At 37.8% G+C, this 17,276-nt stretch overlaps 1 protein-coding gene across 4 annotated transcripts in view; it reads left to right on the forward strand.

The window, feature by feature from the left end:
- Window positions 1-17,276, forward strand: part of LOC117317673 — a 102,627-nt gene that overhangs the window by 5,523 nt on the left and 79,828 nt on the right. For all 4 annotated transcript variants that reach the window (XM_033872541.1, XM_033872543.1, XM_033872544.1 and 1 more), the window contains exons 8-21: window positions 779-862; window positions 3,497-3,549; window positions 4,099-4,159; window positions 4,339-4,402; window positions 5,834-5,922; window positions 6,639-6,746; window positions 7,487-7,591; window positions 7,914-7,988; window positions 8,573-8,639; window positions 10,051-10,151; window positions 10,924-10,992; window positions 11,943-12,173; window positions 12,870-12,952; window positions 14,416-14,503. In XM_033872541.1, coding sequence (XP_033728432.1) covers window positions 779-862; window positions 3,497-3,549; window positions 4,099-4,159; window positions 4,339-4,402; window positions 5,834-5,922; window positions 6,639-6,746; window positions 7,487-7,591; window positions 7,914-7,988; window positions 8,573-8,639; window positions 10,051-10,151; window positions 10,924-10,992; window positions 11,943-12,173; window positions 12,870-12,952; window positions 14,416-14,503 — 1,278 coding nt within the window. The remainder of the gene's footprint in view (window positions 1-778; window positions 863-3,496; window positions 3,550-4,098; window positions 4,160-4,338; window positions 4,403-5,833; window positions 5,923-6,638; window positions 6,747-7,486; window positions 7,592-7,913; window positions 7,989-8,572; window positions 8,640-10,050; window positions 10,152-10,923; window positions 10,993-11,942; window positions 12,174-12,869; window positions 12,953-14,415; window positions 14,504-17,276) is intronic.

Raw genomic sequence — 17,276 nt, forward strand, 5'->3', positions numbered from 1 at the left:
TTAGCTAAAGTTACTCTGATGGTTAATACACTTAAAAGTATGACATTAAGTTTTATAGATTTCAGATTATTTTTTACCTTGTACTCTGCACATATACTGTGTGTAGATTTGAAATTCTAAATTGCATGTCAGATATGTCTGTTTTTTCATATATATGTAAAAGAGTTGACATTTCTTGGTATTGTACAGATTTATTTGCGAAATATGAATTAAATGTTAATCTTTGAGTGATAATGTACCATTAAAGTTCAGAATTCTCATCAATTAAATTGTATCTAAATTAACCATCTTGAAAATGACACATACATGTCAGTAATTGTGTTGTTTGGGATAATTTATTTATAGGTCAGATGTTTGTATCTGAAATTATTCATTGCTGAAAAAAATTATCTTAAATGATATGAGAAATTATGTTTTTAGATTGAAAATCATTCTTACCTAAAAAGAATCAATTTAATTAAAATTTTATGTTGCTAAACTGTGCATTGTGAAAAATTGAAATTGATAAACTTTCATCATTATGGTTGTGGTTGCCATTGGCTACAGTTTCTATATTGAAAGGTAATTGTCATAATTTCATAGTGTCGGGTTTTGATTTTTGGCCTTGTTCACAAAACGAAAACAAAAAAAACAAAAAGCTGAAATTCTCTGTTGTAACAATTGATATTTCAAAAATGATGTTTTCTTTTAAGCATCGGATTATTGTATAATGTTGCAAGTAGAAAATACACATTGTATTTAGATTAATATTTACTCAAATTTATGTTTGATATTTTAGTGGGTAATTGATATCAAAGTCGACTCCAGCAACACACAGCTGTTGATTCTGACCTACCACAACATATTTGTCATCAACTATGAGGTTTGTATCACTGAATGTAATTTCTTCACTTCCGATATATCTGTATGGATATATACAAATTTCTCTGCAAATTAAGTGCCTCACCTTCCACCTCCCAGGACTTTGAACAATCCTGAGGTTTAATCTTGTTGTCATGTAGTATTTCTCTTGATTTGGCCAGACAGTTTTGCTGATCAGGAAGGGTAAATATCATGGTGTCCGATCAGGAAGGGTAAATCTCTTGGTGTCCGATCAGGAAAGTAAATCTCTTTGTGACTGACCAGGAAGGTAAATCTCATGGTGTCTGATCAGGAAGGGTTAATCTCATGGTGTCCGATCAGGAAGGGTAAATCTCATGGTGTCTGACCAGGAAGGTAAATCTCTTGGTGTCTGATCAGGAAGGGTAAATCTCATGGTGTCTGACCAGGAAGGTAAATCTCTTGGTGTCCGATCAGGAAGGGTAAATCTCTTGGTGTCCGATCAGGAAGGGTAAATCTCATGATGTGTGATCAGGAAGGGTAAATCTCTTGGTGTCTGACCAGGAAGGGTAAATCTCATGGTGTCCGATCAGGAAGGGTAAATCTAGTGGTGTCTGATCAGGAAGGGTAAATCTCTTGGTGTGTGATCAGGAAGGGTAAATCTTATGGTGTCTGATCTGGAAGGGTAAATCTAGTGGTGTGTGTTCAGGAAGGGTAAATCTTATGGTGTCTGACCAGGAAGGTAAATCTCTTGGTGTCCGATCAGGAAGGGTAAATCTCTTGGTGTCTGATCAGGAAGGGTAAATCTCATGGTGTCTGATCAGGAAGGGTAAATCTCATGGTGTCTGATCAGGAAGGGTAAATCTCATGGTGTCTGATCAGGAAGGGTAAATCTAGTGGTGTCTGATCAGGAAGGGTAAATCTCATGGTGTCTGATCAGGAAGGGTAAATCTAGTGGTGTGTGATCAGGAAGGGTAAATCTCTTGGTGTGTGATGAGGAATGGTAAATCTCATGGTGTGTGATGAGGAATGGTAAATCTCATGGTGTCTGATCAGGAAGGGTAAATCTCATGGTGTCTGACCAGGAAGGGTAAATCTCTTGGTGTCTGATCAGGAAGGGTAAATCTCATGGTGTCTGACCAGGAAGGTAAATCTCTTGGTGTCTGATCAGGAAGGGTCAATCTCATAGTGTGTGATCAGGAAGGGTCAATCTCATGGTGTTCTGATCAGGAAGGGTAAATCTCTTGGTGTTCTGATCAGGAAGAGTAAATCTCGTGGTGTCTGATCAGGAAGGGTAAATCTCATGGTGTCTGATCAGGAAGGGTAAATCTCATGATGTGTGATCAGGAAGGGTAAATCTCTTGGTGTCTGACCAGGAAGGGTAAATCTCATGGTGTCCGATCAGGAAGGGTAAATCTAGTGGTGTCTGATCAGGAAGGGTAAATCTCTTGGTGTGTGATCAGGAAGGGTAAATCTTATGGTGTCTGATCTGGAAGGGTAAATCTAGTGGTGTGTGTTCAGGAAGGGTAAATCTTATGGTGTCTGACCAGGAAGGTAAATCTCTTGGTGTCCGATCAGGAAGGGTAAATCTCTTGGTGTCTGATCAGGAAGGGTAAATCTCATGGTGTCTGATCAGGAAGGGTAAATCTCATGGTGTCTGATCAGGAAGGGTAAATCTCATGGTGTCTGATCAGGAAGGGTAAATCTAGTGGTGTCTGATCAGGAAGGGTAAATCTCATGGTGTCTGATCAGGAAGGGTAAATCTAGTGGTGTGTGATCAGGAAGGGTAAATCTCTTGGTGTCTGATCAGGAAGGGTAAATCTCATGGTGTGTGATGAGGAATGGTAAATCTCATGGTGTCTGATCAGGAAGGGTAAATCTCATGGTGTCTGACCAGGAAGGGTAAATCTCTTGGTGTCTGATCAGGAAGGGTAAATCTCTTGGTGTCTGACCAGGAAGGTAAATCTCTTGGTGTCTGATCAGGAAGGGTAAATCTCTTGGTGCATGATCAGGAAGGGTAAATCTAATGGTGCCTAATCAGGAAGGGTAAATCTCATGGTGTCTGACCAGGAAGGTAAATAAATCTCATGGTGTCCGATGATTAAGGGTAAATCTCTCGGTGTCTGATCAGGAAGGGTAAATCTCTTGGTGTCCGATCAGGAAGGGTAAATCTCATGGTGTCTGATCAGGAAGGGTAAATATCATGGTGTCTGATCTTTTGAATCATTTGTTTTTGGAAGATGAAACTTCACATACATGTATGATCATACTACTAAAAGTCTGATCTTCTCATTATACCAGAACCCTGTCCTCCCTCATTCCCCATAGTTATAGAATTATCAATCTTTGGAATAAGTTTTCCATGATGAGAAAAACTTTGAGTTAAAACTCTCTTGATATCAGAAAGAATTAAATCCTTAATCATATTTTATGAAACATTGAAAGAAAATTGAAAAAAAAAAAAAAAAAAAAAAATTATGAAAATTGTGGATAGATATTAAGCACAATATTTCCGAGCTGAATGAAACACTCATTGAAAGGAAATTTGAAATGACAAAAAATTGAGTACATTGGTTAAATTTTGAGTGTAACACAAAAGAGCAGTTCTTCATGTATTTAAGTTAAGTTTTGAGGTTTATTATTCTGTAATTATGCATTTTGAGGTTTTCTTTTGTAGACAATGAAACAAACTCACCACTTACAGAATAGGCATGAAGGCTCTCTGAAATGGTAAGTACAAACTGCACAGAGAAAATGGTTTTTGTCAAGACCACTTCATGGGACCTTGAATAGCTTTAAGTATATAGGGCATATTTAGGTCACCTGAGACAAGAGGCCTAGAGACCTGGTTGATATTGGGCCTAAAGCATGCTTGGGTAAAGGGCTATAATGAGCATGACCTTGACCTTCATTCAAGGCTACAAGGCTCAAATATGCTGAAATTTTTTAATGTCTTCTGGAGGACCAATTAACACACTTAGAAACCTGATATTTGGCCTATAGCATGCTGTGATTAACACATTGACCTCATATTCAAGGTCACAGGAATTCAATCTGCTAAAATATATAAAACTTCAGGTGACCATTAAGGCCCATTGGCCTCGTGTCAATATTGACTTATTTCTATCTTCTCTTGTAGCTTTTGATTCTAGTGTACGTATCCCCAAAGAAAGAAAATGATCTAAAAAATCAGAGCGTATAAGATGTGTAAACTGTTTACATTTGTGATGTTATGGAATGTATTGTTTCAAAGTTAACTTACCACTTTTTATCCACCAGCTGTTCATTCTACAAACAGAGAGAGTATTTCATCACGGGTGGAGGAGATGGTACAGTAAAGGTGAGTTATCTCCCCTTTCAAAATTGTGACATGTAGCCTCCAGTTTTGTCTCGACCAACATGATCGATAATGTTTTCCTATAGATATACCCAGATAATTACAATATTTTCTGTTATCTTGACTATAGGTTTATTATTTAAGTACAAATTTTGACAATGATTCAAATGTTTTAATTTTAGGTGTGGAATGCTGTAGTATTTACACAGGTGCATGCTTTTTATGGCCACAATGCTGCAATTACAGGTAAGTCAATGTTGAAATGGAGAATAATTTCCAAGTCAAATTTTTATGCATTTTATCTAGGTCAGTGTTATGTCAGAGTCAAATATGTGAATCTGGGTCAGAGCATTATATCTGGGTCATAACTCAATATCTAGGTCAGAGTGTCATATCAAGGTCATATCTCTATATCTCGGTCAGAGTGTCATATCGAGGTCATATCTCTATATCTAGGTCAGAGTGTCATATCTGGGTCATATCTCTATATCTAGGTCAGAGTGTCATATCTGGATCATATCTCTATATCTAGGTCAGAGTGTCATATCTGGGTCATATCTCTATATCTGGGTCAGAGTGTCATATCTGGGTCATATCTCTATATCTAGGTCAGAGTGTCATATCTGGGTCATATCTCTATATCTAGGTCAGAGTGTCATATCTGGGTCATATCTCTATATCTAGGTCAGAGTGTCATATCTGGGTCATATCTCTATATCTAGGTCAGAGTGTTATATCTGGGTCATATCCCTATATCTTGATCAGAGTCTCATATCTGGGTTAAACCTCTGGGTCAAATATCTAGGTCAGTGTTTTGTCACATTCAAAACTCATTTCACACATGTCAGTCTGTCCCCTGGCCGAGACATACCAGAGTCTTTAAAAATGGTAGTTTCTACTGCTGCTTAGCGGTCAGCATATTTGGAGTGGGATTACTGGTTCTCCCGTTGTCATTATAATGAGACTGGGTGGGATGACCTGCTGGGTGTCTTCGGCAATATGCCTCAGTGAGGTAGCACTATATCTGCAAAAGTTCCGGCCTACCACAAGGAGACTTCATACAAACATACCTCAGCCTCCCAAAACACACATACGCAACCCTCACCACCGCATGCATATTGCATGCCAGGGAGGCCGTCCTTAAATGACCTTAGTTGTTGATAGGACGTTAAACAAATCAAACCAAACCAAACCAAAATCCTACATGATGTACTGTTGGTATCGGAAACACTCAGGAGGACCCATGGTTTGTTTGGGTAGACAGGGGTGAAACTAATTCCCATCACTATTGACAACTATTCGATTGATTCACTATATAGGTATATACTTGGTTCAAATGGAAACACTTCAGAAATTATTCAATTTGGAATAACACATATCAACCAGGACATTTTGGTTTACTTGTCAAAAATCATTCATTGGAATAATTGAAAGTTTGGATATGTGGTTCGGAGATACTTCCTACTGTATTGTGATCTGTCATCCCTGACAGATTGTATTTCATTGCTAACTTAACTTTTAATGTAAATTATATTTTCTTTTCTTTGGCAGAATTTCAGTGGTAAGTTGCTCTGCTGTTTTGGGTTTGTTTATCATTAGGAGTTAATTTCACCTATATTTGCAGGTTTAACTGTCCATAAGTTTATCATTAGGAGTTAATATCACCTAAATTTGCAGGTTTAACTGTCCATAAGAAGGACCCCTTACTGTTTTCCTCTTCGTTGGACGGTAGTGTTCAGATTTGGAGGATGGACAATTTCTCTAAAGTAAGTTTTTTACAGGGTTTGGAATTCCATTTTGTTGGTCTTAATGACCTGTTAAGTGTTGATGGGCCTTTAAGAATATAATGATAATGAAAAAAAAAGGGTTTGGAATTAATTCAGGGTTTCATAAGAAGAAGTGAAAATGTTTGTCACCCTCTTTTTTTATGCTTAATACAAGAACATAGATTAAAAATTAAAATTTCATTAAAACAAATTACCAGATTTTTACAAATAGATAATCCTGTTTGTAGTTAGGAATTCCTTTAGGGCAAGTATATATTTTAGTTAAAAGAAACAATCCACAGGTATAAAATGTTTAAATAAACAATGTTTTTTTTTCATTTTAAGGTTTTAATTTTAATTTTCAAATGCTTTGTACATACGATGCACAATGGTCTATTGGTAAGACATACGGCTGTGTAATTTAAGGGTCGTTAGTTGGTGTCCTTGAACAATATACTTTACACTGTTGTGTTTCTGTCGACTCAGCTGTAAATGAGTAATTTTTTTTTGTGATGGAGTATTGCTGTAAATGTTTTATGTAAGATGTTAGCTCCGAAATGGCAGCTCCGACTGCATGCTCCCCAGAGAGTTGTAGAGTAGATGGATGATACCTTAGGCTCGACCACTGCTCTGAGATGGCCATATTATTATATTGTAATATGAACTCCAAATTGTTACTTATTATTGCATCTGAATCTACCTTATTTTTTGTACAGTTGATGCGTTTTGACGTAGCAGAGAAAATCTACAGCCTAAAGCTCCTGTCAGATGAACAGTTCTTTTGCCAGACAGAGAAAGAAATCAAGGTGTTTGGTTTAAACCAGGTATGGTCATAATTACACCGGGCTGTGTCCCTTCTAACATTTGTAATTTTAAATAAACTTCTTGGATAGGCAAAGTCAGTAGAATATTACATATCTGAGCTTCTGTTCATATTCAAAATTTCAGTTATTTCAGCTCCAGCTAAATATCTGGTGTTATAAAAAAACATATATATATATATATATATCAACATCTGTATAACCATGGCAACTCAGTAACATGAGTGACTTCGTCGTGGAATTTATTGAACAATTACCAAGTTTCAAATAATTAGATATGCCACTCTATATCAGGTGTGTGGCGTATCAAATTATATTGAACAGGTTTCATAAATTCTGTATCACATAGTCATGAGTGTTTGATTCTGTTCATTGCAATGTCATAAGAATATAAATGAAAACTTTCAAAATTAATTTCTAATTATAAGACTGATAGATTTTGACTATGGTTTGTATTTCTCTGCAGAAACACCATGATGCATCATATATTTATTGTGACGTCATCAATTATTTATGATGTCACAATGATGTTATTACTCGTGTTTTACCGTATTTATGATGTAGCTGTACAACATGGAAGAAAGGGCCAGTTATATGATAAAATTACATGTCCACAAAGAGGTTCAGTTATATCTACAGTATCCGAAACAAAAATTAACTGAAGTACCAATTAATTTAAAGACTTCGTTCTTTTTAAAAAAAAAAATTTCAAACCCAGATAATGTGTTAATACTTGATTTCAGTTTTACAACCTGTTTGCACCAGTGGAGTCTACAGTGCGGAAACTTTGTCTCTCTCCTGGGAAACGTCGTAACGGAATGGCCAATCGTATCATAGCTTCTACTGAGGTAGGTATACAACTACTACTTTGTGTATCATATAGCTTCTTGATTTATATGTTTCAATTTAAATTTCTATCAGCTTGTCTAAATTTGTCTAAAAACCTTGATATAAAATTTTTATTTTAATTAAGATCTGCATGCAAAAACAATGAGATTGTGTAGTTTTGTTATCTAAATTCAGAAATGAAATTTTTTATTATTTTAAGATCAAAAGTGTAAAAATATATAGAATTGAATCAAATCCAGCTTTGGATTTTATATACATTTCTGTGTGACCAACAAATTTAACTGTTTAACTTTGACGTTGTTAATTTGACTTGTTTGACAGGATGGCTCTGTGCGCCTATTCTCGCCACTCACTGGTGTGGCCTTGACCTTGATTTACCCTATGCCGTCCTTCCAAGTAAGTGACCATGACCTCCTAGCTTTCTAATTTAACCTACATCTCCAATATTTTTTCTTAGTGTAAAACATTATTCTATTTGAATATATTTTTTACTTTATAATATATAAATGATAATAATATCATTAATATTCATTGAGTACAACTACGACAGGAAATTCAAATCTATTACAAAATATTAATAGAGGCATTTAGAAACATTAATCCATGCTACTGGCCTGTAAGTGAGGGGTATATATCTTATAAATTTTACGAGTTTAATAGATCCCACATGATAGTCACAAGTGTAAGATTCTGTTCCTCACATAATTCATATTGATGAGACTATAAGGAAAATCTCTAGATTAATTTCAATTAAGACAGGCAATTTTTCGGCTCCAAAAGTATGCAAGTGTTTTTCTCAACAGAGACAATCATGCCACTTAATATCTGTTTTGTTAGTCATAGATCATTTATGATGTCATGATAGTATTATTACACATGTCTTGGTTATGGGATAAATTATGGAATAATACAATGTGAAAGATTATTTTGTTTACTTTCTATCTATAAAGTTATGCTTATATGTTGAATTGTCTCCCCAGATTCTGACATCTTTTGCATATAACAGAGAAAAGGATAGACTGCATACTGTTTTAGAAAATGGAGAAGGTAAGTTAAAGATTTGATTTAAAGTTTTAGTTTATGTTGTAGAAACGACTCGTGATTTCTATAAACTGGTTACTGTTTGACATTCAAATTCTTGTCTCCAATCATCTCGTACTATAACTACAGGGGCATGATAGCTGTGTAAGTTAGAGTGCCGGCCACGTAGCCTGAGGTGGAGACCTGAGGTGCATGTCGTTTTTTTTTCTCTGGAAGCTGAGAAATGGGCAGGTTTGTGCTGTCATTGTTATGTCCTTGGGCAAGACACTTAATTTACCCTAATTGCTCTTGATGGTATGCGATGGACCAATGTTGTTAGTGATGTAGTCACCATTCAATTACTTCACGGAGACACTGCCTCAAACTGACCCTTGCTGTTCACAAGGCGACCATTTTTTCCATCAAACAAACAAACAAAAATCTGATTCTACTGAAAAATATATTAAGTTTAAGTCAGATCTGTTCAATACTATTTGACTTTACCTGCATTTGACCAAGACTTGTATGGCGGGTGTCGTCGATTTGACCAAGATTTGTATGACGGGTGTCGTCGTGACCTAGATTTATATGACGGGTGTCGTCGATGAAGCAGAAGGCGCTTACTCTTCAGGAACACCTGGTCTTATTCTCTTTGTACCTTATCAAGGGTTCCCATGAAGATATATTTAGCTTATGGTATGGTGCAGCATTCATTGCCTGCCATCTTTCCATTGTCCATCTGTCAACTTTTCCTAAAATTGCTACTAGTCATTAAGGACTGAGCGTGTTTTAATCAAATTTGGTCTGAAGCATCCTTTGGGGAAGGGAGTTCAATTTTGTACAAATTGTGGGTCTGGGTCCGCAGGGTCCTTAGAGGCTGGGGCTCAATAAAAGGGAAATATAGCAAATTCTTTAAAATCCATCTTTGGAATTGGAATGAAAGTATTTACTCCATATTTGGTTTGATGCATCCTTGGGTAAAGAGAACCAATTCTTTAAAATACTTCTGTAGGAATGAAAGGATTTGGTCCTTATAAACTAGTCTGAAGCATCCTTGGGTTAATGGGAATTAATTTTGTATAAATGGTGGCTCTGGCTCCCCAGGGACCTGAGGGGCAGTTCCCAATAGGGCAAATAGTGGTAAATTCTTTAAACCCCTAGGGATTACTGAAATATCCAGATGGGTGATGCTGGCCCTCTTGGCCTCTTGTTTGCTTATATTTTCCCCTTGTTTTATTGATTTTGAGAATTGAGAATTTTGAGAATTACAGTTTTGTTATTATATGACATTATTCCCTGTTGTATGATACAATCCAGCATTTAAAATTCACGAATTTTGAATGCCATGTATAATAACTGAAATTGAAATTGGACAATCAAGGAACAATTGTATGAGTAATTACAATGTCCTAATTAGTACTGCCCTGCATTATTTCAGTGATTGTGTTTAATTGTCGTACCAACCCCTGTAAGGCGGTAGAGGTTTGGCAGTCTGGGTTTGCTGATGAGAGGATTACCGAGATTTTACAAGTTGAACTGGTGAGTTGTATGTAGGGTAATGGTTAGGCCTGAGTTAGAATCTGAACTATCCTTATAAAGCTTTTGTCTAATCTTCTCTATTCAATAAGTAAAAGTTACTGTATGGCAAAACCAAACTTTTTAGGTTGATATATTTTCCCCCCATTTCAATATTTTCTTTTGACAAGTAAACCAAAATGTCCTGGTTGATTTGTGTTATTCCAAATTCAATATTTTCTGAAGTGTTTCCATTTGAACCCAGCATATACCTTTAGTGAATCAATCGAATAGTTGTCAATAATGATGGGAATTAGTTTCACTTTCAGAATCAATAATCGAAAACTTGAAATTGATCAATTGATTAATCAGTTTTCTAAATTGAGCACCCTTTGTTGAAAATTTATGTACATCTTGAGTACATTTATTGCATGTCTTAGTCTTTGTTATCAATTTTTTTTAATACTGAACAAAGCAAAGCATATTCAAATCTTCTTAATCGCTTGTAAATGACCAGTAACTATATCTGTAAAGTGTAAGATCTGTTACATTACAAAAATATGTCAAACCGAAGATTTACAAACACTTTGAGAAATTTCCAATTAACGAGTATCAACTGCATTATTGGATTAGCCAGTAGGGGAGCAGCTAGCATAACTTTGACCAAATTGGAATTGGAAGGAGCTGGTCAGTAAGCTAGGCAATACACCGTGTTAAATGAGAATTCATTTGTCATTGTGGTAAATGGTAATTTCTCTTGTTTAAAAGCTGTATTTGTGTGTTTTTATTATTTCAGAGTTATACAGGCGAGAATGGTGAGACACTTACAGATATCGTGATATTTGGAGGTCAGGAGAACGGTCAGGTCAGTACAGCGGTCAAGTAAATAATCCAATACACTGTAAACTTACTTTGTTTGGCACACTTAATTATATGTTAGCGCATTTTCGAATTTAAACAGATTAGCACACTTGTTGAATTGGGGTGCCAAAACGATTTTATATAAAAACCAGTGTATAGAAAGTAAAATAAACGCAATCATAATTTAGTGGAAGACTTCCAGTGCAAAAAGCGGTAAAATAAGATTACTGCTAAAAGAAGAACATTTACAGTACACCATCATTGCATGATCAAATCGCCTTCATGATGCTTGTAGTCCATTGTCACTCCATCCATAAGTAGTCCTTGTTATCACTATTTCTTGAGAAGTACCAGAAGGATCTAAAATTTCATATATATGCCTCACTTGGTCCATATTATAAAGCTTTGCATGTTCAACTTTGAGACTGATTGGAACACAATATGGCCAGCAGTCGGACTTTTTGAATTTAAACCGTTATAACGATTTCTTGAGAATGTTCATTTAGGGATCATTTCAAATTTCATGTGCAATCAACCTTTCGTCCCTAGTTGTAAAATTGCTCAAATTCAAAATGATACAGAGGAAGACAAGATAAAAACAGTAGAGAAAATTACATAGAACCAATTAATAATATCATTCAATGGTGGGTGCCAAGATCCCTCAGTGGATTATTTGTAATTATTAAGTGTTGTTGAGAATTGACAGATATCACACTCAACTATATACAGAGTTATGGCCCTTTATTTGCTGTGCCTTTCGATCATTTTCAATCCAAACTCCTCTGATGTGCATCACATGACCCCTCAGATATGATAGGTGTATGAATTGATATATTTCATTATTTTTCCGAATATCCTTTATTCCCGAACAGTGCAGAAAAAAATGCACCAAAAGTTTTACCTAAATATTTTTTCTAAATTAGCATAACATTTTCGTGACCTCTAATTTTACAGCTATCTCTACTGGATGCGAAACGTTGTGAGATGGTGAGAAGTATCCAGATACACAAAGGTATGGTTACGTGTATGGAGAGTATCACAGAGATAGACCCTACAGGATACCAGTTGTCAGAGACCAGTAAAACTCTTGTTACAGGTGGCAATGATAACTTCGTGAAGCTGTGGAGAATCAAGGTGTCACTCCATAGAAGGACCGATTACATTTCACTAGAACCCATACTCCAGGTAATTCTGCTAATTAGTACAGGTAATTAGTTATTATTTAATTTTGAAATTGGGTAAGATTTAACCATTCTGTATAATATGTTGGTGTATAAAATTTTTGGTGTTTTTGTGTTTTCTATGGAACTACGAATATGAATACAACAAATATTGTTGTACGTATTATTGTTTTATTATTGTTGTTTGGGCTGACCATGAACATTTGTACAAATGAAATAATTTCAAAGCTCCAAACCACGAACAGAAAATACACACCAACATTTCATGTTACACTGTAATACAGTCGGTATAATTACTACACAATATGACTTATGAAATAGTGTTAACTTCGCACATAGGACCTACCATAGTAACAGAAACGTGGTTTAATTGATATACCTTTATAATGTGTACTGAAAAATTGTATGAAGCTTCTTTTTACCTTGAATATTTTGCGGGAAATGTGATTTTATCTGTACAAAATCAGTTGGTTATTATCATTGGTATGATAATCTGCGGAAAACAATCGCTAAAATTTTCTTAATTACAATTACTATATGACAGAGAAGACAAAGCATTGTCAGATATTTTTTAAATAATTTGTTCAATATGAGAGTTTTTCCCTGAAAACTAGACTCATATTTTTCACACCAATATCACAGATCGTTTGCACCGTATATGAGATTAAAGTTTAAAATTTTATTGTAATCTTTTTTTTAGATTCCATGTGGTAACATTCCCGACCACATCAGCATGTACGAAAACACTCTGAGTGTAGCAATCACCTCAAGTAAATACCAAGGGTGAGTGTTACAGTACAGTAGAACTGGGTTTTATTCATGCTCTGCTACAAACAACTTGAAATTGTTGCTCGTGCCCACCCGTCCTGTTTCGTCATGTCAAAAAATGGGTATAAGGTTCTTCAAAATACTGTATGTAGGTTTTCAAAAGTGATGATATGGCTTATTTGTGGATTGGGACTTATTTGTGGAGTGAGGCTTATTTGTGGAGTGAGGCTTATTTGTGGAATGGAACTTATTTGTGGAGTGGGACTTATTTGTAGACTGGGACTAACTTGTGCAGTGGAGCTTATTTGTGGAGTGGGGCTTATTTGTAGACTGGGACTAACTTGTGCAGTGGAGCTTATTTGTGGAGTGGGGCTTATTTGTGCAGTGGGCCTATTTGTGGAATGAGACTTATTTGTGGAATGGAACTTATTTGTGGAGTGGGACTTATTTGTAGACTGGGACTAACTTGTGCAGTGGGCCTATTTGTGGAGTGGGGCTTATTTGTGGAATGAGACTTACTTGTGGAGTGGGCCTATTTGTGGAATGAGACTTATTTGTGGAATGGAACTTATTTGTGGAGTGGGACTTATTTGTAGACTGGGACTAACTTGTGCAGTGGGCCTATTTGTGGAATGAGACTTACTTGTGGAGTGGGCCTAATTGTGGAATGAGACTTACTTGTGGACTGGGACTTATTTGTGGACTGGGACTTATTTGTGGAGTGGGACTTATTTGTGGACAGTGACTTATTTGTGAAAAGGGACTTATTTGTGGACAGTGACTTATTTGTGGACAGTGGCTTATTTGTGAACAGGGACTTATTTGTGGAATGGGACTTATTTGTGGACAGTGACTTATTTGTGAACAGGGACTTATTTGTGGAATGGGACTTATTTGTGAACAGGGACTTATTTGTGGAATGGGACTTATTTGTGGACAGTGACTTATTTGTGAACAGGGACTTATTTGTGGAATGGGACTTATTTGTGAACAGGGACTTATTTGTGGACAGGACTTATTTGTGGACAGGGACTTATTTGTGGACAGTGACTTATTTGTGGACAGGGACTTATTTGTGGACAGGACTTATTTGTGGACAGGGACTTATTTGTGGACAGGGACTTATTTGTGAACAGGGACTTATTTGTGGAATGGGACTTATTTGTGGACAGTGACTTATTTGTGAACAGGGACTTATTTGTGGACAGGACTTATTTGTGAACAGGGACTTATTTGTGAACAGGGACTTATTTGTGGACAGGACTTATTTGTGAACAGGGACTTATTTGTGGAATGGGACTTATTTGTGGAATGGGACTTATTTGTGCAGTGGGACTTACTTGTGAACTGGGACTTACTTGTGCAGTGGGGCTTATTGGTGGTGTGGGGCTTATTTGTGGACTGGAGCTTATTTGTGGACTGGGACTTATTTGTGGATAGAGACAGTAAAGATATCCTAGTTTTTTATGCTGTTACAGAAAGCTACTGATGTATCGCGTGGAAGGCAGTGAGACTCCTGAGTACACACAGCTGGAACATGCTGAGGATGAGGACCATGATAAAAAGGCTTGTAGTTATAACCTTAAAGAATAATACTGATCTGTTGCTGAAGTTACATGTTATAAAAACTACATATACAGAATGAGATTTATCAATTTGATCAATCAATATTCCAGTATTTGGAGAGATGTTTTTCTTAAACACAAACAGTGATTCAAAATAGTGTTTGCGAGCTTTCAAAAACATTTTATTTCCTTTAATTGTCAAATTGATATAGAACAAATAAAAGGACCATTCTACAACCTATTGGAAGTTAAAATGGAGTCATAACTCCTCTGGTGCCTTCACCTCTGTTCCTCAATTCACCTCCCATCCTCATCTCTGTTCCTCAATTCACCTCCCATCCTCAACTCTGTTCCTCAATTCACCTCCCATCCTCAACTCTGTTCCTCAATTCACCTCCCCTCCTCATCTCTGTTCCTCAATTCACCTCCCGCCTCATCTCTGTTCCTCAATTTACCTCCCCTCCCCATCTCTGTTCCTCAATTCACCTCCCCTCCTCATCTCTGTTCCTCAATTTACCTCCTGTCCTCATCTCTGTTCCTCAATTCACCTCCCGTTCTCAACTCTGTTCCTCAATTTACCTCCCGTTCTCAACTCTGTTCCTCAATTCACCTCCCGTCCTCATCTCTGTTCCTCAATTCACCTCCCATCCTCAACTCTGTTCCTCAATTCACCTCCCGTCCTCAACTCTGTTCCTCAACTTTCCTCCCGTCCTCATCTCTGTTCCTCAATTTACCTTCTGTTCTCACCTCTGTTCCTCAATTCACTTCTCGTCCTCATCTCTGTTCCTCAACTTACCTCCAGTCCTCAACTCTGTTCCTCAATTTACCTCCCATCCTCAACTCTGTTCCTCAATTCACCTCCCATCCTCAACTCTGTTCCTCAATTCACCTCCCCTCCTCATCTGTTTCTCAATTTACCTCCCCTCCTCATCTCTGTTCTTCAACTTACCTCCCATCCTCATCTCTGTTCCTCAATTCACCTCCCATCCTCATCTCTGTTCCTCAACTTACCTCCCATCCTCATCTCTGTTCCTCAACTTACCTCCCATCCTCAACTCTGTTCCTCAATTTACCTCCCATCCTCATCTCTGTTCCTCAACTTACCTCCCATCCTCATCTCTGTTCCTCAATTTACCTCCCATCCTCATCTCTGTTCCTCAACTTACCTCCCATCCTCAACTCTGTTCCTCAATTCACCTCCCATCCTCATCTCTGTTCCTCAATTTACCTCCCCTCCTCATCTCTGTTCCTCAACTTACCTCCCGTCCTCATCTCTGTTCCTCAATTTACCGCCCCTCCTCATCTCTGTTCCTCAATTCACCTCCCGTCCTCATCTCTGTTCCTCAAATTACCACCCCTCATCATCTCTGTTCCTCAATTCACCTCCCGTCCTCATCTCTGTTCCTCAAATTACCACCCCTCATCATCTCTGTTCCTCAATTCACCTCCCATCCCCATCTCTGTTCCTCAATTCACCTCTCGTCCTCATCTCTGTTTCTCAATTCACCTCTCGTCCTCATCTCTGTTTCTCAATTCACCTCCCATCCTCATCTCTGTTCCTCAATTCACCTCCCATCCCCATCTCTGTTCCTCAACTTACCTCCCCTCCTCATCTCTGTTCCTCAACTTACCTCCCCTCCTCATCTCTGTTCCTCAACTTACCTCCCATCCTCATCTCTGTTCCTCAACTTACCTCCCCTCCTCATCTCTGTTCCTCAATTTACCTCCCATCCTCATCTCTGTTCCTCAACTTACCTCCCATCCTCAACTCTGTTCCTCAATTCACCTCCCATCCTCATCTCTGTTCCTCAATTTACCTCCCCTCCTCATCTCTGTTCCTCAACTTACCTCCCGTCCTCATCTCTGTTCCTCAATTTACCGCCCCTCCTCACCTCTGTTCCTCAATTCACCTCCCGTCCTCATCTCTGTTCCTCAACTTACCTCCCATCCTCATCTCTGTTCCTCAACTTACCTCCCCTCCCCATCTCTGTTCCTCAATTTACCTCCCATCCTCATCTCTGTTCCTCAACTTACCTCCCATCCTCAACTCTGTTCCTCAATTCACCTCCCATCCTCAACTCTGTTCCTCAATTCACCTCCCATCCTCAACTCTGTTCCTCAATTTACCTCTCGTCCTCATCTCTGTTCCTCAGTTTACCTCTCGTCCTCATCTCTGTTCCTCAATTTACCTCCCGTTTTCATCTCTGTTCCTCAACTTACCTCCCGTCCTCATCTCTGTTCCTCAATTTACCTCTCGTCCCCATCTCTGTTCCTCAATTTACCTCCCGTCCTCATCTCTGTTCCTCAACTTACCTCCCCTCCCCATCTCTGTTCCTCAATTTACCTCTCGTCCCCATCTCTGTTCCTTAATTCACCTCCCCTCCTCATCTCTGTTCCTCAATTTACCTCTCGTCCCCATCTCTGTTCCTCAATTTACCTCCCGTCCTCATCTCTGTTTCTCAACTTACCTCCCGTCCTCATCTCTGTCTCTCAACTTACCTCCCGTCCTCATCTCTGTTTCTCAATTTACCTCTCATCCTCATCTCTGTTCCTCAACTTACCTCCCGTTCTCATCTCTGTTCCTCAATTCACCTCTCGTCCTCATCTCTGTTCCTCAACTTACCTCTCGTCCTCATCTCTGTTCCTCAACTTACCTTTCGTCCTCATCTCTGTTTCTCTATTATCTTTTGTCCTTATCCAGACGGATTCTTGGATCTTTCTCAGTTTGTCATTGTGAGCTCACATTTCAATAAGATGGCCACCATATTTTATTC

This window comes from Pecten maximus, chromosome 19 (assembly GCF_902652985.1).
Source record: "Pecten maximus chromosome 19, xPecMax1.1, whole genome shotgun sequence".
Lineage (NCBI taxonomy): Eukaryota > Metazoa > Mollusca > Bivalvia > Pectinida > Pectinidae > Pecten > Pecten maximus.